The 22603-nt window shown below is 40.0% G+C and overlaps 2 protein-coding genes across 2 annotated transcripts; one reads left to right on the top strand and one right to left on the bottom strand.

Moving 5' to 3' along the window:
- Positions 1 to 13565: 13565 nt before the first annotated feature.
- Positions 13566 to 20288, top strand: LOC114397248. Its single transcript, XM_028359340.1, has 7 exons — positions 13566 to 13614; positions 17454 to 17607; positions 17737 to 17827; positions 18014 to 19531; positions 19606 to 19683; positions 19897 to 20049; positions 20214 to 20288. The coding sequence occupies exons 1-7, from the start codon at positions 13566 to 13568 to the stop codon at positions 20286 to 20288; spliced, it is 2118 nt and encodes a 705-aa protein (XP_028215141.1).
- Positions 20289 to 20910: 622 nt separating this feature from the next.
- Positions 20911 to 21708, bottom strand: LOC114397247. Its single transcript, XM_028359339.1, has one exon. It carries the CDS (start codon positions 21706 to 21708, stop codon positions 20911 to 20913), a length of 798 nt encoding a protein of 265 aa, XP_028215140.1.
- Positions 21709 to 22603: the final 895 nt, after the last annotated feature.

Below are 22603 nucleotides of genomic sequence, written 5' to 3'. Positions count from 1 at the left end.
AACAAAATCCTTGTGGAATTCGACACTCGGACTTCTGAATTTTAATACTTGGACATTTGGTGCACTTGCCAAACCATTAACATGTTTTTGGCGCCGTTGCCGAGGATTTTGTATTCGTACTAGGTTGTCATACATTTTTAATTCGCAAACAATAATTCTTTTATTCTTCATTTTTTCAATTTTTCTTCTCCATCCTTTTCTTCCATAATTTGCACGATAGTGCTTTTTTGTGTATGCGAGGTAGAACTGCAGCTGGAGATTTAGCTCCTGTCAACTTGGAAATTGAAGCCACTTGCAGGCGTAACAACCCTGCAAGAAAAAGAAGGAAACAAGAAGCATAAGAAAGCAATCAAACCTCACCTCTTCCTTCTCCACAAAGCTACATTCAAATGGAAGAGGAACATGCACGAAGAATGACGCTAGAGGACTACCCTAGTACAACAACTCCCCAATTCTTCATAAGCATTGCAAGGTCGGAGGTTCAAGCAGCCAACATTTCTTATCCTCATTCTCTCATATACAACTAATACAAGGAAACCTCTTCCACGGGCTATCAAATGACAATCCTTATGCTTATCTAGCCACCTACATAGAAATTTGTAACATGGTAAAAATAGTTGGTGTCCCTTAAACTGCTATACGCCTTAATCTCTTTTGTTTTTCTTTAGCAGGGGAAGCAAAAAGGTAGCTACACTCCTTTAAAGGTAATAGCTTGCAGACTTGGGAAGAAGTCGTACAAAAGTTCCTAAACAAATACTTCCTAGAGTCAGAGACTGCTGAAGGGAAGATGGAAATATCTTCATTCCATCAAAGACTTCTCCAAGATTGCAAGGCCACTTAGTAATATGCTAAACAAAGATGTTGTTTTCAAATTTGATGAAGAATGTTCAGCAGCATTCCAAACCCTGAAAAACAAGCTCACAACTGCACCAGTAATGATCGCACCTGATTGGCGCAAAGAATTTGAATTGATGTGTGATGCTAGTGACTATGCAGTGGGCGTAGTCCTAGGACAAAGGCAACACAAGACATTCCACGCCATTTACTATGCTAGCAAGGTTCTTAATGATGAACACATGAATTTTGCCTCTACGGAGAATGAGATGCTAGCTATTGTCTTTGCCTTTGGAAAAATTTAGGTCATACTTGGTGGGGTCAAAAGTAGTGATTTTCACCGATCATGCCGCCATCAAGCACCTTCTCACCAAAGTAGATTCCAAACCAAGGTTGATTAGATGGGTCCTGCTTATACAAGAGTTCGATATAGTTATCAAAGACAAGAATGGATTTGAGAATGTGGTGGCTGATCACCTCTCCCGGTTGAAGAATGAAGAAGTAACTAAAGAAGAATCAGAAGTAAGGGGAGAATTTCTAGATGAATTCCTCTTACAAGTGACCACAAGACCTTGGTTTGTTGACATGGCCAACTACAAAGCCACAGGGATCATTCCTGAAGAACTCAACTAAATTCAGCGAAAGAAGTTTCTACACGACGCCCACTTCTATGTATGGGATGACCCACATTTGTTCAAGCTGGGAGCAGATAATTTGCTAAGGAGGTGTGTTACAATGGAGGAAGCACAGAGCATCCTTTGGCACTGCCATAGTTCTCCTTATGACGGTCACCAGAATGGAGACAGGACGACAACAAAAGTACTACAATCAGGTTTCTTTTGGCCCTCAATCTTTAAAGGCGTTCTTGACTACGTGCGTCAGTGTGACAAATGCCAGAGAACATGGGGGATTTCCACAAGAAACGAGATGCCTCTACAAAACATAATGGAGGTATAAATTTTTTACTGTTGGGGCATTGATTTTGTGGGACCTCTTCCATCTTTATACATGAATATCTATATCTTGGTAGCCATAGATTATGTGTCCAAGTGGGTGGAATCCATAGCCACTCCAAAGAATGATGCCATGGTGGTGATAATTTTTTTTAAAGAAAGACATCTTTTCCCATTTTGGGGTACATAGGGAGGCCATAGATCAGTGACGGAGGAACACACTTCTACAACACACAACTAAAAAAGGTTCTGGAGCATTACAATGTCAAACACAAGGTGGCCACACCTTATCATCCACAGACAAATGGTCAAGCAGAAGTCTCAAATAGAGAGCTAAAGCGGATCCTTGAGAGGACTGTTGCATCATCAAGAAAGGATTGGGCTTTGAACTGAGATGATGCTCTCTGGGCTTTCAAGACCCCCATTGGCCTGTCCCCGTTTCAGTTGGTATATGGAAAGGCATGCCACCTACCGGTGGAATTGGAGAACAAAGCCTATAGGGCTCGTAAATACTTAACTTTGATTAAGCTACATATGGAGAAGAGAGGAAGTTACAATTGCTGGAGTTAGAAAAAATGAGGATGAACGCCTACAAATCCTCTAGAATTTATAAGCAGAAGATGAAGGCATATCATGACAAGAAAATACAGAGATAAGACTTCCAGCTACGATAACAGGTTTTACTCTTTAACTCCAGGCTCAGGTTATTTCCTTGAAAACTAAAATTAAAGTGGCTAGGGCCATTCATGAATAAAGAAGTGAGACCCCATGGAGAAGTGGAGATGATGGACCCTACAACAGGCAACCTTGAAAAGATATGGATCGTCAATGTACAACATCTGAAAATTTACAATGGCGAACAATTAGAAAGGCTGACAAGCATTGTCTATTTGAATGACCCCTAAGGAAACACAATGTCTAGGTAAAGACGATAAACTAAGCGCTGACTGGGAGGCAACCCAACATTTTTTTCAAAATTTCTAGCATTTTTGTAAAAGAAAAAGCCCAATAGCTGTATATATTGATTTCAGGGGTGTAGGAAGCAAAAGATGTTTTGGCTGACAAGAGTCTCGTGCTAAGCATAGCTACGCTCCTAGCGCCACACTACCGACACACACGCTCAGTTAGACTCCCCCGTTGAGTGCCTAGGTAAATTTAAATTTGAAATTTGAAATTTTGGGGGGAATTCCAAGGGACGTCGCCCTTAGTGTGCTTAGCAGCCACTGCTCGTTAAGCGTGCATGTCATAACTGCTAGGCAGTTTTAAAAAATTGCCCATCACCCCAACTTCCCCTCTTCCCTTTTAAAATTCCATCCTTCATTACTTTATTCTCTTTTCTGCTTTCACTTGTGTTAGTGCTTAGCTTTACTGAGCTTTAAAAGATTGGCTAAAATTTTGTTAAAACATAAGCACTTAGACATTGAAGGAAAGCTGGAGTTGCTGCACATGATGTCCAACGTTATGGCTGCACAATGCACAAGGCAAGATAAAATGTCAAATGAAGAATTGAAGCTGCAGGATCCACGATGTCGGATACGATGTCCAGGACATCTTGCCCGAAAATACTGGACACATAAATCTGTTATATCTTTAACAGATTAATGTGCAGTTAGCAACAGATTTGGCGATCTATCTTTAGGAACGAATTAAAAGATAATTAAAGTTCGAATTACAAACTTGAATAGTTCGTTCAGGGATTAAAGATTAAAGATAAAAAAAACTAAAAGATCAAGCTTTATCTTTTAGATCTTTAAGTGCAGATTTTCAGGAAAATGATAGATCTCATCCAGCGCAAGTTGTTGCAGCCCAGATACGCACACTGCTATATAAACATGAAGGCTGCACGAGTTTTCTACCAAGTCCGGGATTGAAGAGTTATTTTGTGAGTTTTGGGACTTGAGTGTTTTGTGAGCCACCTTGATGTCACCCTAACATCAAGTGTTGGACCTGAGTGTGTAGAGTTGATCTCTATTGTTCAGAGAGCAATCTCTGGTGTGTCTTTGATTTATTTGTAAACACGGGAGAGTGATTGAGAGGGAGTGAGAGGGGTTCTCATATCTAAGAGTGGCTCTTAGGTAGAGGTTGCACGGGTAGTGGTTAGGTGAGAAGGTTGTAAACAGTGGCTGTTAGATCTTCGAACTAACACTATTTTAGTGGATTTCCTCCCTGGCTTGGTAGCCCCCAGATGTAGGTGACGTTGCACCGAACTGGGTTAACAATTCTCTTGTGTTATTTACTTGTTTAATCTGTTCATACGGTCATATACAATTTGTATGTTCTGAAGCGCAATGTCGTGACATCCTGTACGACATCTGTCCCCAGTATCAGAATTTCAATTGGTATCAGAGCAGGCACTCGAAATCACTGAGTGAGATCTAGGGAGATAAATTCTGATGAACATGGAGAAAGAAGGAGGACCAGTGAACAGACCACCAATTCTGGATGGAACCAACTATGAATACTGGAAAGCAAGGATGGTGGCCTTCCTCAAATCACTGGATAGCAGAACCTGGAAAGCTGTCATCCAAGGCTGGGAACATCCCAAGATGCTGGACACAGAAGGGAAGCCCACTGATGGATTGAAGCCAGAAGAAGACTGGACAAAAGAAGAGGACGAATTGGCACTTGGAAACTCCAAAGCCTTGAATGCTCTATTCAATGGAGTTGACAAGAATATCTTCAGACTGATCAACACATGCACTGTGGCCAAGGATGCATGGGAGATCCTGAAAACCACTCATGAAGGAACCTCCAAAGTGAAGATGTCCAGATTGCAACTATTGGCTACAAAATTCGAAAATCTGAAGATGAAGGAGGAAGAGTGTATTCATGACTTCCACATGAACATTCTTGAAATTGCCAATGCTTGCACTGCCTTGGGAGAAAGGATGACAGATGAAAAGCTGGTGAGAAAGATCCTCAGATCTTTGCCTAAGAGATTTGACATGAAAGTCACTGCAATAGAGGAGGCCCAAGACATTTGCAACATGAGAGTAGATGAACTCATTGGTTCCCTTCAAACCTTTGAGCTAGGACTCTCGGATAGGACTGAACAGAAGAGCAAGAATCTGGCGTTCGTGTCCAATGATGAAGGAGAAGAAGATGAGTATGACCTGGATACTGATGAAGGTCTGACTAATGCAGTTGTGCTCCTTGGAAAACAGTTCAACAAAGTGCTGAACAGAATGGACAGGAGGCAGAAACCACATGTCCGGAACATCCCTTTCGACATCAGGAAAGGTAGTGAATACCAGAGAAGGTCAGATGAAAAGCCCAGTCACAGCAAAGGAATTCAATGCCATGGGTGTGAAGGCTATGGACACATCAAAGCTGAATGTCCCACTCATCTCAAGAAGCAGAGGAAAGGACTTTCTGTATGTCGGTCTGATGATACAGAGAGTGAACAAGAAAGTGATTCTGACAGAGATGTGAATGCACTCACTGGGAGATTTGAATCTGCTGAAGATTCAAGTGATACAGATAGTGAAATCACTTTTGATGAGCTTGCTATATCCTATAGAGAACTATGCATTAAAAGTGAGAAGATTCTTCAGCAAGAAGCACAACTAAAGAAGGTCATTGCAAATCTGGAGGCTGAGAAGGAGGCACATGAAGAGGAAATCTCTGAACTTAAAGGAGAAATTGGTTTTCTGAACTCTACACTGGAAAACATGACAAAATCAATAAAGATGCTGAATAAAGGCTCAGATTTGCTTGATGAGGTGCTACAGCTTGGGAAGAATGTTGGAAACCAGAGAGGACTTGGATTTAATCATAAATCTGCTGGCAGAACGACCATGACAGAATTTGTTCCTGCCAAAAACAGCACTGGAGCCACGATGTCACAACATCGGTCTCGACATCATGGAACGCAGCAGAAAAAGAGCAAAAGAATGAAGTGGAGGTGTCACTACTGTGGCAAGTATGGTCACATAAAGCCCTTTTGCTATCATTTACATGGCCATCCACATCATGGAACTCAAGGTAGCAGCAGCAGAAGGAAGATGATGTGGGTTCCAAAACACAAGACTGTTAGTCTTGTTGTTCATACTTCACTTAGAGCATCAGCTAAGGAAGATTGGTACCTAGATAGCGGCTGTTCCAGACACATGACAGGAGTTAAAGAATTCCTGGTGAACATTGAACCTTGCTCCACTAGCTATGTGACATTTGGAGATGGCTCTAAAGGAAAGATCACTGGAATGGGAAAGCTAGTCCATGATGGACTTCCTAGTCTGAACAAAGTACTGCTGGTGAAGGGACTGACTGCGAACTTGATCAGCATCAGTCAGTTGTGTGATGAAGGATTCAATGTAAACTTCACAAAGTCAGAATGCTTGGTGACAAACGAGAAGAGTGAAGTCCTAATGAAGGGCAGCAGATCAAAGGACAACTGTTACCTATGGACACCTCAAGAAACCAGTTACTCCTCCACATGTCTATTCTCCAAAGAAGATGAAGTCAAAATATGGCATCAAAGATTTGGACATCTGCACTTAAGAGGCATGAAGAAAATCATTGACAAAGGTGCTGTTAGAGGCATTCCCAATCTGAAAATAGAAGAAGGCAGAATCTGTGGTGAATGTCAGATTGGAAAGCAAGTCAAGATGTCCCACCAGAAGCTTCAACATCAGACCACTTCCAGGGTGCTGGAACTACTTCACATGGACTTGATGGGGCCTATGCAAGTTGAAAGCCTTGGAGGAAAGAGGTATGCCTATGTTGTTGTGGATGATTTCTCCAGATTTACCTGGGTCAACTTTATCAGAGAGAAATCAGACACCTTTGAAGTATTCAAAGAGTTGAGTCTAAGACTTCAAAGAGAAAAAGACTGTGTCATCAAGAGAATTAGGAGTGACCATGGCAGAGAGTTTGAAAATGGCAAGTTTACTGAATTCTGCACATCTGAAGGCATCACTCATGAGTTCTCTGCAGCCATCACACCACAACAAAATGGCATAGTTGAAAGGAAAAACAGGACTTTGCAAGAAGCTGCTAGGGTCATGCTTCATGCCAAAGAACTTCCCTATAATCTCTGGGCTGAAGCCATGAACACAGCATGCTATATCCACAACAGAGTCACACTTAGAAGAGGGACTCCAACCACACTGTATGAAATCTGGAAAGGGAGGAAGCCAACTGTCAAGCACTTCCACATCTTTGGAAGTCCATGTTACATTTTGGCAGATAGAGAGCAAAGGAGAAAGATGGATCCAAAAAGTGATGCAGGAATATTCTTGGGATACTCCACAAACAGCAGAGCATATAGAGTATTCAATTCCAGAACCAGAACTGTGATGGAATCCATCAATGTGGTTGTTGATGATCTAACTCCAGCAAGAAAGAAGGATGTCGAAGAAGATGTCAGAACATCGGGAGATAATGCAGACACAGCTAAAAGTGCAGAAAATGCAGAAAATGCAGAAAACTCTGATTCTGCTACAGACGAACCAAACATCAATCAACCTGACAAGAGACCCTCCATTAGAATCCAGAAGATGCACCCCAAGGAGCTGATTATAGGAGATCCAAACAGAGGAGTCACTACAAGATCAAGGGAGATTGAGATTGTCTCCAATTCATGCTTTGTCTCCAAAACTGAGCCAAAGAATGTGAAAGAGGCACTGACTGATGAGTTCTGGATCAATGCTATGCAAGAAGAATTGGGGCAATTCAAAAGGAATGAAGTTTGGGAGCTAGTTCCTAGACCCGAGGGAACTAATGTGATTGGCACCAAGTGGATCTTCAAGAACAAAACCAATGAAAAAGGTGTTATAACCAGAAACAAGGCCAGACTTGTTGCTCAAGGCTACACTTAGATTGAAGGTGTAGACTTTGATGAAACTTTCGCCCCTGTTGCTAGACTTGAGTCCATCAGATTGTTACTTGGTGTAGCTTGCATCCTCAAATTCAAGCTGTACCAGATGGATGTGAAGAGCGCGTTTCTGAATGGATACCTGAATGAAGAAGTCTATGTGGAGCAGCCAAAGGGATTTGTAGATCCAACTCATCCAGATCATGTATACAGGCTCAAGAAGGCTCTCTATGGATTGAAGCAAGCTCCAAGAGCTTGGTATGAAAGGCTAACAGAGTTCCTTACTCAGCAAGGGTATAGGAAGGGAGGAATTGACAAGACTCTCTTTGTCAAACAAGATGCTGAAAACTTGATGATAGCACAGATATATGTTGATGACATTGTGTTTGGAGGGATGTCGAATGAGATGCTTCGACATTTTGTCCAACAGATGCAATCTGAATTTGAGATGAGTCTTGTTGGAGAGCTGACTTATTTTCTGGGACTCCAAGTGAAGCAGATGGAAGACTCCATATTCCTCTCACAAAGCAAGTATGCAAAGAACATTGTCAACAAGTTTGGGATGGAAAATGCCAGCCATAAAAGAACACCTGCACCTACTCACTTGAAGCTGTCAAAGGATGAAGCTGGCACCAGTGTTGATCAAAGTCTGTACAGAAGCATGATTGGGAGCTTACTATATTTAACAGCAAGCAGACCTGACATCACCTTTGCAGTAGGTGTTTGTGCAAGATATCAAGCCAACCCTAAGATAAGTCACTTGAATCAAGTAAAGAGAATTCTGAAATATGTAAATGGCACCAGTGACTATGGGATTATGTACTGTCATTGTTCAGATCCAATGCTGGTTGGGTATTGTGATGCTGATTGGGCTGGAAGTGCAGATGACAGAAAAAGCACTTCTGGTGGATGCTTCTATCTGGGCAACAATCTTATTTCATGGTTCAGCAAGAAGCAGAACTGTGTGTCCCTATCTACTGCAGAAGCAGAGTATATTGCAGCAGGAAGCAGCTGTTCACAACTAGTTTGGATGAAGCAGATGCTCAAGGAGTACAATGTCGAACAAGATGTCATGACATTGTACTGTGACAGCTTGAGTGCTATTAATATTTCTAAAAACCCTGTTCAACACAGCAGAACCAAGCACATTGACATTAGACATCACTATATTAGAGATCTTGTTGATGATAAAGTGATCACACTGAAGCACGTTGACACTGAGGAACAAATAGCAGATATTTTCACAAAGGCATTGGATGCAAATCAGTTTGAAAAACTGAGGGGCAAGCTGGGCATTTGTCTGCTAGAAGACTTATAGCAATTACTTCTATCTAGATGTGCTCAAACGTTAATAGCACATTCACTACTGGGCCAAAACAGATTCGACCGTTGCTTCACACGTCCCTCTACATTCCTCATTCAAATTTACATTTTCGTGGCATTCTCGTTTTCATCAGCATTCCCCAACACCTCTCAGATTTTCACGAAACCATTTCAAAAGCTCTGCTTCTCCATGGCTACCTCACCAAAAGATACTTCATCTCCTGGTTCACCCTCTGTACCTTCATCTCCATCATCCACCAAAGCACCATCAAACCAGGAACAACCTGAATTCCATATCCAACCCATACAAATGATTCCTGGTCAAGCCCCTGTTCCTGAGAAACTGGTTCCCAAAAGACAACAGGGAGTGAAGATTTCTGAAAACCCTAGTCCTAGGGAAGTAGACCCGGAGATGGATAAGAAGATCCGCAGTATTGTGAGTAGCATTCTGAAAAATGCTTCTGTCCCTGATGCTGATGAAGATGTTCCAACATCTTCCACCCCAAATGTTTCTGTCCCTGATGCTGATAAAGATGTTCCAACATCTTCCACCCCAAATGCTGAAGTCCTCTCTTCATCCAGTAAAGAGGAATCAACAGAGGAAGAGGATCAAGCCACAGAGGAGACCCCTGCACCAAGGGCACCAGAACCTGCTCCAGGTGACCTCATTGACCTAGAAGAAGTAGAATCTGATGAGGAACCCATTGCCAACAAGTTGGCACCTGGCATTGCAGAAAGATTACAAAGCAGAAAGGGGAAAACCCCCATTACTAGGTCTGGACGAATCAAAACTATGGCACAGAAGAAGAGCACACCAATCACTCCTACCACATCCAGATGGAGCAAAGTTGCAATTCCTTCCAAGAAGAGGAAAGAAATTTCCTCATCTGATTCTGATGATGATGTCGAACTAGATGTTCTCGACATCAAGAGGGCCAAGAAATCAGGGAAAAAGGTGCCTGGAAATGTCCCTGATGCACCATTGGACAACATTTCATTCCACTCCATTGGCAATGTTGAAAGGTGGAAATTTGTATATCAACGCAGACTTGCTGTTGAAAGAGAACTGGGAAGAGATGCCTTGGATTGCAAGGAGATCATGGACCTCATCAAGGCTGCTGGACTGCTGAAAACTGTCACCAAGTTGGGAGATTGCTATGAAAGTCTAGTCAGGGAATTCATTGTCAACATTCCCTCTGACATAACAAACAGAAAGAGTGATGATTATCAGAAAGTGTTTGTCAGAGGAAAATGTGTTAGATTCTCCCCTGCTGTAATCAACAAATACCTGGGCAGACCAACTGAAGGAGTGGTGGATATTGCTGTTTCTGAGCATCAAATTGCCAAGGAAATCACTGCCAAACAAGTCCAGCATTGGCCAAAGAAAGGGAAGCTTTCTGCAGGGAAGCTAAGTGTGAAGTATGCAATCCTGCATAGGATTGGCGCTGCAAACTGGGTACCCACCAATCATACTTCCACTGTTGCCACAGGTTTGGGTAAATTTCTGTATGCTGTTGGAACCAAGTCCAAATTTAATTTTGGAAACTATATTTTTGACCAAACTGTTAAGCATTCAGAATCTTTTGCTGTCAAATTACCCATTGCCTTCCCAACTGTATTGTGTGGCATTATGTTGAGTCAACATCCCAATATTTTAAACAACATTGACTCTGTGATGAAGAGAGAATCGGCTCTGTCCCTGCATTACAAACTGTTTGAGGGGACACATGTCCCAGACATTGTCTCGACATCAGGGAAAGCTGCTGCTTCAGGTGCTGTGTCCAAGGATGCTTTGATTGCTGAACTCAAGGACACATGCAAGGTGCTGGAAGCAACCATCAAAGCCACCACAGAGAAGAAACTGGAGCTGGAACGCCTGATCAAAAGACTCTCAGACAGTGGCATTGATAATGGTGAAGCAGCTGAGGAAGAAGAAGAAGCAGCTGAGGAAGAAGAAGAAGCCGCTGAGGAAGAAGAAGATGCAGCAGAGGATACAGAATCAGATGATGATGATTCTGATGCCACCCCATGACCATCAGACCTTTATTTTTGCTTTTTACTAGCAATAGGGGCATGTCCCTTTGAACAATTGATTGCTATTGGTCTGTAATATTTGCATGCATTCTACTTTTGTCAAATTCTGTCTAAAAAGGGGGAGTAATAGTATTATGCATGATTTATGATTTTGAATAGTAAGATACTATGTATGAAATAGTAGTATTATGCATGATTCATGATGTTGAGGGGGAGTTGTATGTATATGATTTTGTTGAGGGGGAGTTGTATGTATATGATTTTGAGGGGGAGACTGCTGCTGCTGATGATGACTGATGTAAGCTACTGTAACTACTAGTAGCTGATAGAAGATGCTGCAGTAAGAGCATGGAGACAAGGGGAGCAGAAAGCTGATGTCACATGAGATGTCTTGACATCCTGGAAAAGACTAGTAGCTGATAGAAGATGCTGCAGTAAGAGCATGGAGACAGGGGGAGCAGAAAGCTGATGTCACGTGAGATGTCTTGACATCCTGGAAACGACTTGCAACTTGCAGAATTTTGCTGTCGCCACTACAGATACCGCTGTGCTTGATTACTCTGATAATGAAAGTTGCTGATCCCACTTGCATAACTGCTCGTACCTGCTCAGGAAGTGTCTAAGTATGTTTTAGACAAAATTTGCCAAAGGGGGAGATTGTTAGTGCTTAGCTTTACTGAGCTTTAAAAGATTGGCTAAAATTTTGTTAAAACATAAGCACTTAGACATTGAAGGAAAGCTGGAGTTGCTGCACATGATGTCCAACGTTATGGCTGCACAATGCACAAGGCAAGATAAAATGTCAAATGAAGAATTGAAGCTGCAGGATCCACGATGTCGGATACGATGTCCAGGACATCTTGCCCGAAAATACTGGACACATAAATCTGTTATATCTTTAACAGATTAATGTGCAGTTAGCAACAGATTTGGCGATCTATCTTTAGGAACGAATTAAAAGATAATTAAAGTTCGAATTACAAACTTGAATAGTTCGTTTAGGGATTAAAGATTAAAGATAAAAAAAACTAAAAGATCAAGCTTTATCTTTTAGATCTTTAAGTGCAGATTTTCAGGAAAATGATAGATCTCATCCAGCGCAAGTTGTTGCAGCCCAGATACGCACACTGCTATATAAACATGAAGGCTGCACGAGTTTTCTACCAAGTCCGGGATTGAAGAGTTATTTTGTGAGTTTTGGGACTTGAGTGTTTTGTGAGCCACCTTGATGTCACCCTAACATCAAGTGTTGGACCTGAGTGTGTAGAGTTGATCTCTATTGTTCAGAGAGCAATCTCTGGTGTGTCTTTGATTTATTTGTAAACACGGGAGAGTGATTGAGAGGGAGTGAGAGGGGTTCTCATATCTAAGAGTGGCTCTTAGGTAGAGGTTGCACGGGTAGTGGTTAGGTGAGAAGGTTGTAAACAGTGGCTGTTAGATCTTCGAACTAACACTATTTTAGTGGATTTCCTCCCTGGCTTGGTAGCCCCCAGATGTAGGTGACGTTGCACCGAACTGGGTTAACAATTCTCTTGTGTTATTTACTTGTTTAATCTGTTCATACGGTCATATACAATCTGTATGTTCTGAAGCGCAATGTCGTGACATCCTGTACGACATCTGTCCCCAGTATCAGAATTTCAACTTGCACTGCACTAGAATTCCTCTCTATTCCCACTCACTACCTTCATTCTCTCAAAGTTCATTAACGAAAAGGTATATGATTATGCTTGGATTTTACTTTTTGCTGCAGGTATCAATTCGTTAAGCCCCACACTAGGCTTAGCAAAGGATGACAATCTAGTAGGATGCACTCATAAATTGTTCAGAACTCGCTAAGCACGTGGAGGAGCACTAAGCGAGCTCATGCTCCATATATGAACATGGTGAGCGCACTTAGCGAACAAACTCTCGCCAAGCGCACCATTATGAACTGAAGAACGAGCTCAGCGGGCACACTACGTGCTAAGCGAGCCTACCATGCTGACTGGAAAACCAGGTGCTAAGCGCGTAGTGGCGACTTAGTGCCAATCATTTTAACTTTTTATTTTATTTATGCCTTCTGTTTGCAACCCTATTTTTACCAAATCTAGTCTTACCTATTTTTTTAAAATGGCCTCATGGAAACGCCGAGTAGTGCCCGCACAAGGAGGGGATTCGACTTGGGATTCCTCTCGCTTTACTTTTGAAACTGCTTGGCATCGGTACCAAGACAATGTTCACCTTCGGAACATTATACCAGAGAGGAACGTGGAGCTAGCCCTGGGTATGTTTGATGAATTTTATGGGGAGCTCCAGAGAAGGCAGTGGCATCGGGTACTCACCAAACTCCCGGAGAAGCAAATTGACGTTGCTTTGGTCAAGGAATTCTACTCAAACATTTATGACCCAGAGGACGGAGCTCCAAAATATTGTAGGGTGCGAGGACAGGTCATCCGGTTCAACACAGAAATCAATGACTTCCTTGACACTGCAGTCAACCTTGCTGATGGAGAGGAATATCTAGCATATTCCTAGTATCTACATACATACTCGGACCATCAGGCTATTGTGACAGACCTAGGCACACCTGGTAGAGGTTTTGTTCTGAACGCTGATGGTGCCCCATGGAAGCTGTTGAGGAAGGATCTGACTACGCTCGCACAAACATGGAGCGTACTTTCTTACTTTAGTCTTGTTCTTACTTCTCACACTTCTAAAATGAATGTTGACAGGACAAGACTGATTTACGGTCTTGTAATAAAGATGGACATGGACTTGGGCAGTTTCATCTCAGATCAAATCACACAGATCGCCCAGTCCTGCACCTCCAGATTAGGGTTCTTAGCGTTGATCACAACACTATGTGATGCTCAGGGGGTCGTTTCTGACACCATGACTTTTGAGTCACTAAGTCATGTGATTAACTTAGCCTACATAATGAAGAATTGCTAGAACCCCGTAGATCCATCCATCACATTCCTCGAGCCCCGTCATACTCGCACTAGAGCTGGCACACCAGACGCCTCGCTACTCACACAACCACCACCATAGGCCGCATGTCACCAACACCCATCCACTTCAGCTTAGCTGGATCTACATAGAGAGATGCTCCAGTCCATCTATCAGGGCCAACAGATCATCGTCCAATATCTTCATTGACTTTCCATTCACATGAAGATGAACCCACCACTTACGACCCCAGAGGCCTTCATCCAACAAGTTGTGTGGCCAGAAGTCCAACCCTCTATTGATGGGGGAGGGGGGGTGAGCTATCTGAGGTCTGAGAGTCTATGGCCGGAGCTGAAGATTACATCATTGTGGACCTGACAACTGCTGATTGGGGCCCATGGCCAGACTTGGGTTGAAGAGAAACACGATTTTAATTCTATGTTTTATTTATGCTTTTGATGTTTTATTTGAACTTTATGGTTTTTTTAACTTGGTCTGTAAATAATGCTATTTAAATTCAGTTATGTTATACTCTATTGAATAATTGCATGATAATTATAAGGTCACTATTAAAAGTTTTTATGAAAGGACTCAACACTTGAAATGTTGCATGCCAATTTTGTGAAAATGTTGGTTCCCTAGAGGCAAGCGTCAGTTCAAGCAGTGGAGTATGAATCACAACAAAGAGAGAAATGTTTAGCTTGGGTGAAAGAAATCATGATACGGTAAGCCAACAACTTTATCTTGTTCTGGTAAGCTTTATGAACGTATTTGTGAGAGAACGTATGTTTTTAATTTTCCAATTCTTCATCATTCTTAGACTATTAGATTAATTACATAAGGTGGAAATGATTAAGGCCATGTTTCTTTTTATTTTAGCCACTTAGCCAAAAAGCCAACCTTTGATGAAAATTTATCCCTTGCACCCTTGTTGAGCCAAAAATTAATAATTACTTTTCTAAATAAAACCCCTGAGCCTAATTTCTGATATCTCTGACCTTGTTTTGGGGTTCTAAGAGAGCATAAGGGTTTTAGTCACAATAGACCCCTAATTTGGTGGAGGGCTAGGATAAAGATGGTCTTGGGAAGGTAAAAACAACACCTAATAAGGCAGCCTCAAAAATCTGTTAGGCCCAAAAGTTTTCTATCAAAAAAAAATAAAAAATAAAAAGAAATTTGGGGGCAGAAAAATAGGTGCCATAAGTGCTGAGGTTGAAAAACAAATAAAGCCTAGGCTAAGTATAAGTTTTCTAGGATAAAATGCTCTCTTATAACCCTAATTTTTTAAATCCAAAAAAACCATATTTTCTTTGATTAGTCAGGCCCGATTACAAGCCAATAAAAGTCCTTAGTGATCCACCAAGTGTAAGCAGGATAACTTTAACTGGGGTGAAATGCAAAATTGGGAACATTAATTGCAGGTCGTAGAATTTTAAACACTCACCCAAGACACTTGTGCACAGAGAGAAACACTAAAACCTTGTGAGGAAAAGTGAGGCAGGCCGACCTAATTGATTTGTACTAGTAACCAATTCTGTCTAAAACGTTTGTTTATGCTTCCATTGCAAGATCATGGCAATTGCAAAAAGTTGCAGTTGAGGGAATTTGCAGCTATTGAAAGTGTTGGAGCATTCAAAGCCTGCTCTTATTTTGTTTTACTTGAGAACAAGCAAAGTTTTTAATTGAGAGATTTTGATAACTGCAAATTAAATGTGTTTTTGATAATGAGAAATAAAGTGAAATTGTCTTTAAAAATAATTATTTAGCAGTTATTGGTGCTTAATCGTTAAGAATTGATTTTCTTTTCCAAATTATGGCTGCAGATATAAAACCAAGAGGGATTAAAAGCAAAAAGCTATTGAAATTACCAAGAAAAATTAAGAATTTAGCATCAGCCCAGCCCAAGGAGTGCTCAATGCACTGCACGAGAAAACACGCACTTGCACTAAGCGCATAGCACCCGCTGAGTGCGAAAACACGCACCTACGCTGAGTGAGCAAATCGCTAAGCGCGAGTACGAAGGCCTAAATCCACTTCAGCAACTATAAAAAGAGATTCAAGCCAATAAGAAAGAACACACCGAGTCTCTGAGGACTCTTAAACCTACCTAATGCATGAGAACTCTTCCTTGGGGAATTCTCTTCTCTTTCTCATCATTTTTTCTATTCCCTTCTTTCATCCCTTCTCCTCCACCAATTCTTATACCCCATTTCAGTGTAAGGCCCTCAATCGCCATGAGAGGATAAACCTCTAGCTAGGGCTTGGCAGGCCTAAAAAGCTAAAGAGATGTATGATGCACTTCATATTTATCAATGCAACAGGTGTTTTCTATCCTATGGTATTTTCTTATTTATATTTCATGCATTACTCATCTTTACATTATGATAGGAGTTAGATGCTCGACAGAGGGTAAATCTTAATAAAAATATAAAGAAAGTATGCATGCATCAGTTTTTGGGGTTAGACGCTCGACAAAGGATAACTTATATTAGAACAAAAAGAAAAGATATCATAAGGAAATTATTGCTAGACATAGGATGACAACATTATGCCCATGCATTAAAGCACACATCTAGAATCAAAGGTTCATGCATTTTATCTATTGAATCTTTACAAAGGCATTTGGGAGATAGGTAGGTAAAATAGGGTTGTCATCGTGAGGCATCAGGGGCAAGTAATCGAATAGATGTAGGTAGGATAAATTCACCTAATTGATAAAGAAAAATCTAAAAATCATACATCGTAGGCAAACAAGGCATACTAGGACCTAACATTCTCATTCTATTGAATTTTCTAATTAATTATTTTGATTTCTATTATTTTCTCTACCAGTAGTTGTTATCTATTACTATTCTTTTACTTATTTTACACCACTCTTTATTTCTTTCCTTACGAATTGAAAATTATACCATAAAAGTACAAAAAAAAAATCCCTATGGAATTCGACACTCGGACTTCCGAGTTTTACTACTTGGACATTTGGTGCACTTGCCCAACCGTTAAGAAGTTTTTGGTGCCGTTGCAAGGGATTTTGTCTCTGTACTAGGTTGCCATACATTTTCAATTTGTAAGCAATAATTCTTTTATTCTTACTTTTTACAATTTTTCTTATGCATTATTTTCTTCCATAATATGCACGGCAGCCCTTGTTTTTGTGTAAGCATGGTAGAACTGCAGCTGGAGTTTTAGCTTCTATCAACTTGGAAATTAAAGCGACCATGAGATATAACAACGCTGCAAGAAAAAGAAGGGAACAAGAAGCACAAGGAAGAAGTCAAACCTCACCTTCCCTCTCCACAAAGCTACATTCAAATGGAAGATGAACATGCACGACGAATGACACTAGAGGATTACTCTAGTACAGCAACTTCACAATTCTAGACAAGCATTGCAAGGCTGGAGGTTCAAGCTGCCAACATTTCTTATCCTCATTCTCTCATACAACTAATATAAGGAATCCTCTTCCACGGTCTACCAAATGAGGATCCTTATGCTCATTTCGCCACCTACATAGAAATGTTTTAATATATGTTTTCTCTTATGAAGATCTTTAAAATATGAAGGAGGAGACCATGGGCTTGAAAGGCATGAAGGATCTCAAAAACTCAGAATATTTTTAGTTCCTTTCGTTGAATTGGAAGAGGCATCATCGACAGAGGTAAGTGCTGTTCGGCAGAGTGATCGTTATTACCAATATGTTGATGCCGTGAATGGCATGTGAGACCCTACTAGGACAAACATTGGTGGGAAAAGTTTTAAAAATGAAGCTAGTCCATTTGGGTCAGAATTGAATTTGGCTCCAATTTTTTCAAAAATTCTAAATGCTTCTTCTCTGTTGGAGATCAGGGATGGTATTAATGCTTTAAATCAAGATGGAATTTTGAATGATTCCCTGAATTTCCAAAGGCCCTTGCCAATTCCTCCCACTGCAATCCAGGTAACAGGTTCTAGCACAGGTTATATACAATTGCTGGGTAACAACTCATGCCAGGGAAGTATTGAGAGCAATGCAACATTTTCTACTGCTCAGCTACATCCTGAGTACTCCAATATAAGAACCGCGGATTGCAAATACCCTTAACAAGTGGCTGCTACTTTGTCAAGCGACACCCATCCTTATCAGCATGGGGATGTTGGTCGGCCCAAAAAGCTCAATAGGCATTTGGACTACAATCCTGGCAATGAATTAGTGACTCCCTTATATGTTAATCCAAGTGATGGTTACACTGATGAAATTTTTGGTGGAAGGTCCATGCAAAAGGAAATAAGAGTCTTTTCTGAAAATCCTCTTTCACGCTTGGATGATCTAATCTATCAACAGGGTGAATCTTATGGAATTACAGACTCCCCTCATGGGATGCCCCATGCCTTATCTGATCCACAGTTGAATGAGAGTGGAGCAAGGTCTGGTTACATCTCGCAAAATGGATTTTGTCAATCTTTCTGCATTAACCTTGAAAAGTGTCAATTATCTTCAATGTTACCCCATAAAGTCTCACGGGTGAACCTTATGGAGAATCAGCATGAGTCCATTGTCCATCATCCTCAAATGCAAAGTAAGACACCAAAAGTTGAGTCATCTGAGCCACACAAAAGGCAAGATTTGGCATCTTCTCCATACTATGATTCATTGGGAATGAATGATCCTGTTCATATGATGGATAACATTATAACTGAAAAAAAGAACCTTAATGCTCAAACTGACTTGAGTGGACCCAGCTATGTTGCTGAGGATATTCAGGAAAATTCCATAAAATTAGAAAGGATTAAGTTAATTGAAGAAAAGAATCCAATTTTTATGGATAGCAAGGTTCATGAGGTGAAATCAACTGTCATTGATATGGGACATGTGCCTGAATTGCATCTTTTGGAGTCCTTCCCTGCTAATAACTTCAATGCTAAGATTAATATGCAAAAGAATTGGGAGCTACCTTCTGAGGGTATAGTTCCTGTTTCATCAGGCATGATGGGCCTCTCTCTAAATAATCTAGTGGGAAGGGCCCGATCTGATCCTGACATGAGCCAAAGGACTAGTGATCACAAAAAATGTGCTTTGGCTGAAGGTCTGAATCGTGAACAAGGGATTGATCTTTCATTGACCAGAAACTTTGATTTAAATGCTCCAATTTTAAATTGTGAAGTAGGTTCTTGTGACAAATTTTCTCAAGGAGATCATATGTTCGAGCTGTCCATTCACCCAGATTCTCTTAAAGCCGAACAAATTCATCCTTGTAAGAATCAGAGGGTTGCAGGTTTTCAAGAAAACCCTACTGTAAGCTCTGCAAGTTTGTATCCTGCTGCATTCGCAAATCTAAACATGCCATTGAATGACCAGGAATGTTCAAGCAATATTATGTCTTTTAAAATTGCACCATCTTATCTTGATGACTTTATTATCAGCACTGGTCAAATGGTGAGTCAGATTATCCCCGAATACTCTGCCTCTGGAATGTCAAAAGTTGAAGATAAAATTTCAGAACAATCAAGAAAGTGTAATGATGCAAATCGAGTGGAGCCGTTTGTTGTAGTAGAAGACATGAATGGTGTTGTTTGTCCATATATCCCAGAGGTTGTTGTAAGTGTTGTTGTATCCTTATCTCATACAGAAGCTGAGAGCATCGTCCCTGAGTCTGAACCTGAGGTACGAAAAACTGAAATAAGATGTTTTATGATATTTTCTTTATGGCTTCCTGAATATTTTGTTTTTATTTACAGGATTTTGTTGACGATCAAACAGACAAAAATGAATTCCTTTCTGATGCAATGATAGCAGAAATGGAAGCTAGCTTTATGGTTTACAGGTTGATCATCACTGAAATGTTTCAGTTCTGGTTTTTTCTTCAACTTTCAATATCACATAAATGTGGCTATTAAGAATTGTTGATACCCAAGTCTTAGTTGATTAGATAATTGCCATGAATGAAATAATTTAATATACTCTTTCAATGGTGGTCAACGATTCAATTTAAGTTTAACAGTTTTTTCTTCCTTTTCTATGTAATGCAGATAATAAGAAATGCTGATCTTGAAGACCTTACGGAGTTAGGATCTGGTACTTATGGAACTGTTTATCATGGAAAATGGCGGGGAACAGATGTTGCTATAAAGAGAATTAAGAAGAGCTGCTTTGCAGGGAGGTCTTCTGAGCAAGAACGGTTGGTAAGTATTCAGTGCACTTTTCTTCTCAACACCATGTTATGTATTAATAACATACATATTTATATCTCTATCTACTCATAGGTTTAATGTTACTTCTCATAAATAGAGGGATGAGTGTAGGATTAAATCCAAATGCACTTGAGCAATTGACCTTTGTGATGTAGGGGAAACCCATAAAGATATTGAATGCTATTGGCATGAAGAACCTTGGCCTGCTCCCAAATTCAATCTTAACTTGAGTGTCGTGAGCATGAAAAATCTGCTTCAAGATGAGATGAATCTTGGATTTGTCGATGCTACATAGTTGGGTGCCAATCTTAGTCAACTTAGGTAGTAAAGTAGGTCATATAGTCCAGGGTTTTTCAACCAACCATAGTCAGTGATGCTTTTAGGTCAAATTTACTGACTAAACTTATTTAACCTTTCAAAAAAATACTTCCGATTCCGAATCAACTTGATGATACTGATCGAGAACCAACAGTAGTGTATTAATGAAGTCCTTTCCATAATCAATCAATTTGGGGATAATTACTTGATAAATTGTAATCCGTGCTGCTTTATTACGTAATAATAAAATGTTTTTCAAAGTCATGTCAAGAACATCAAGGAGATACGGAACACAAAAAAATAAAACATAATATAGCAGAACTTTCTTGTTATTCTTGTTATTGAGGAGTAATCTTACAACTCAAAATAGAAACAGTAGAAACTTCTTAGGTGAAACTGAATAGATACTTTATACATAAAAATGAATAAACCAGGTAATTAAATGAAACTCTTGAAGAGGGGTAATGTCCATGCTGCTCATAATGACCCTTATTGGCATAGCTTTCTTGACTTGTGGTGAGAAGCTATTTTGAATCAGCACATAAAAATATTGCTCCTTTTTGTGAGATGATTACTCACTTGACTTCTTTCATTTGGACACACATGTAATTCCCTCTTGCAAATCTTGTTCGTCTCTTCGGCCTCACGCATCCACTTCTCCTTCATAGTTTTCCAATTGACCTCAAAACCCTCGGTGATCCTTGTTGCAGTTCTGTGAACCTCACTCCTTGGAGGGTATTGCAATGCATAAGACAACACAAGCCTCACATCATCCACAAACTCATAAGCTTCTGAGTAATCCGAATTCTTCAACTTTGACTCAATATCCTCCAAACCCTTTGGCTTTTTCATGGCTTCAGACTTATCAAGAACGTAAAAAATCTTAGGATGAAGAACATCCTTCTGTAAAGCCCACGCATCTCTTCCTACCATCAAGCGCTTCAACATCGCCCAGCATTGCATCTTCTTGCAACGGTCCATCATCATTACGTGCTCCACCTTTTGCTTCTTCTTCTCTCTGTTCTTGCACTCCACACGCACACTATCCTCCTTCTTTTTCTTCGACTCACATACTTTGGACTGGTTTTTAGTGTTAACCCGTGTTGCCATTTCGGTTCTTGAAATTCTTGAATCAGTGACACAAGATTCTGATGGGTTTTCGGTGTTAACCCACATTGTCATCGCATAATAACCCTTCTTATTCTTCAGCTCACACACTTTGGACACTATTGAATCTTTTGGAGTGTTGGCACCACAAGAATAAGAAACTTTAGAACCTGGAGGGAAGATCTTTATAACGAGTTTTCTCCGAGGATGTTCTGCTTTTGCCATTGGTTTGGTGGCCTACTATAATTGATGTGAAATATGAAAAAACTGAGATGAATGAACCCCCAATGGAACGAAAGCTGAACTCAAGGTTGTGCGCGCGAGACAGAGGAAATATGGCGGGTGGGTAAAACAAAGATGTGAGTGGGATATTTATAGGATAAAAAGTAGTTAAAATAATACGCAGCAGTCTGGCCTTTATAATAATAATAATAATAATAATAATAATGACCACTACAAGATAAAAGAGCGGGCAATCTTTAACGGTTATAATCTAATAATGACAACTTTAATAGATTTTATTTTGTATATATATTACACTTTTCTTAAATAAGTAAAAAATGTATAAACATGCTGCATGCTATTTGACATAACAGATATTGTGTAATTCTGATATATGTATTCATGTAAATATATAAAGTGAGTCTGACTCGGGTTGCTTACTTAGAATTTATATATTAATTTATTTTAATTGAATAAAATTATTAAAAGTTGTTTTTAATAGTTAATAGATGGAGATTTTTATGACTAACACAAAGTTTATTTATGTAAAATCTACTCTTCAAATTTCAACTCAGACATAAAATACCATTTTTTAAAATCCTCCATTAATTTTTTGATTTGAGTTTTGCACCAATTTTCTCATAAAAAAATTCTCACATATTTTTGTTTAATTTAAATTATGTTTATTACCTGTTAACTTGTTTTGAAATTGTTTATTTGAACAAATTGTGTTTGCATCTCCTGACTTTTTTTTTCTTCTAAAATTACATATAGTTTAGATTGTATCTTTCATTTTCTTGAATTTGTACTTGAGTTTTTTAATTTTTAATTGCAATAACATATTTATTAAGAAAATTTTATTATTCAGTAAATAATTTTAAATATATATCTCAACCAC

This window comes from Glycine soja, chromosome 18 (assembly GCF_004193775.1).
Source record: "Glycine soja cultivar W05 chromosome 18, ASM419377v2, whole genome shotgun sequence".
Classification (NCBI taxonomy): Eukaryota; Viridiplantae; Streptophyta; class Magnoliopsida; order Fabales; family Fabaceae; genus Glycine; species Glycine soja.
Note: the sequence above shows the minus strand (reverse complement) of the source record. Positions and strands in the feature narration are given on the sequence as shown.

Excerpts from the sequence above, each read along its gene's own strand:
- LOC114397248 (XM_028359340.1), top strand. The coding sequence starts at position 13,566 with ATGGAAGCTGTTGAGGAAGGATCTGACTACGCTCGCACAAACATGGAG. Across the intron at positions 13,615-17,453 it reads CGCTCGCACAAACATGGAGC|GAGGAGACCATGGGCTTGAA; the intron begins GTACTTTCTTAC and ends TAAAATATGAAG. Across the intron at positions 19,532-19,605 it reads TCCCTGAGTCTGAACCTGAG|GATTTTGTTGACGATCAAAC; the intron begins GTACGAAAAACT and ends TTTTATTTACAG.
- LOC114397247 (XM_028359339.1), bottom strand. The coding sequence starts at position 21,708 with ATGGCAAAAGCAGAACATCCTCGGAGAAAACTCGTTATAAAGATCTTC.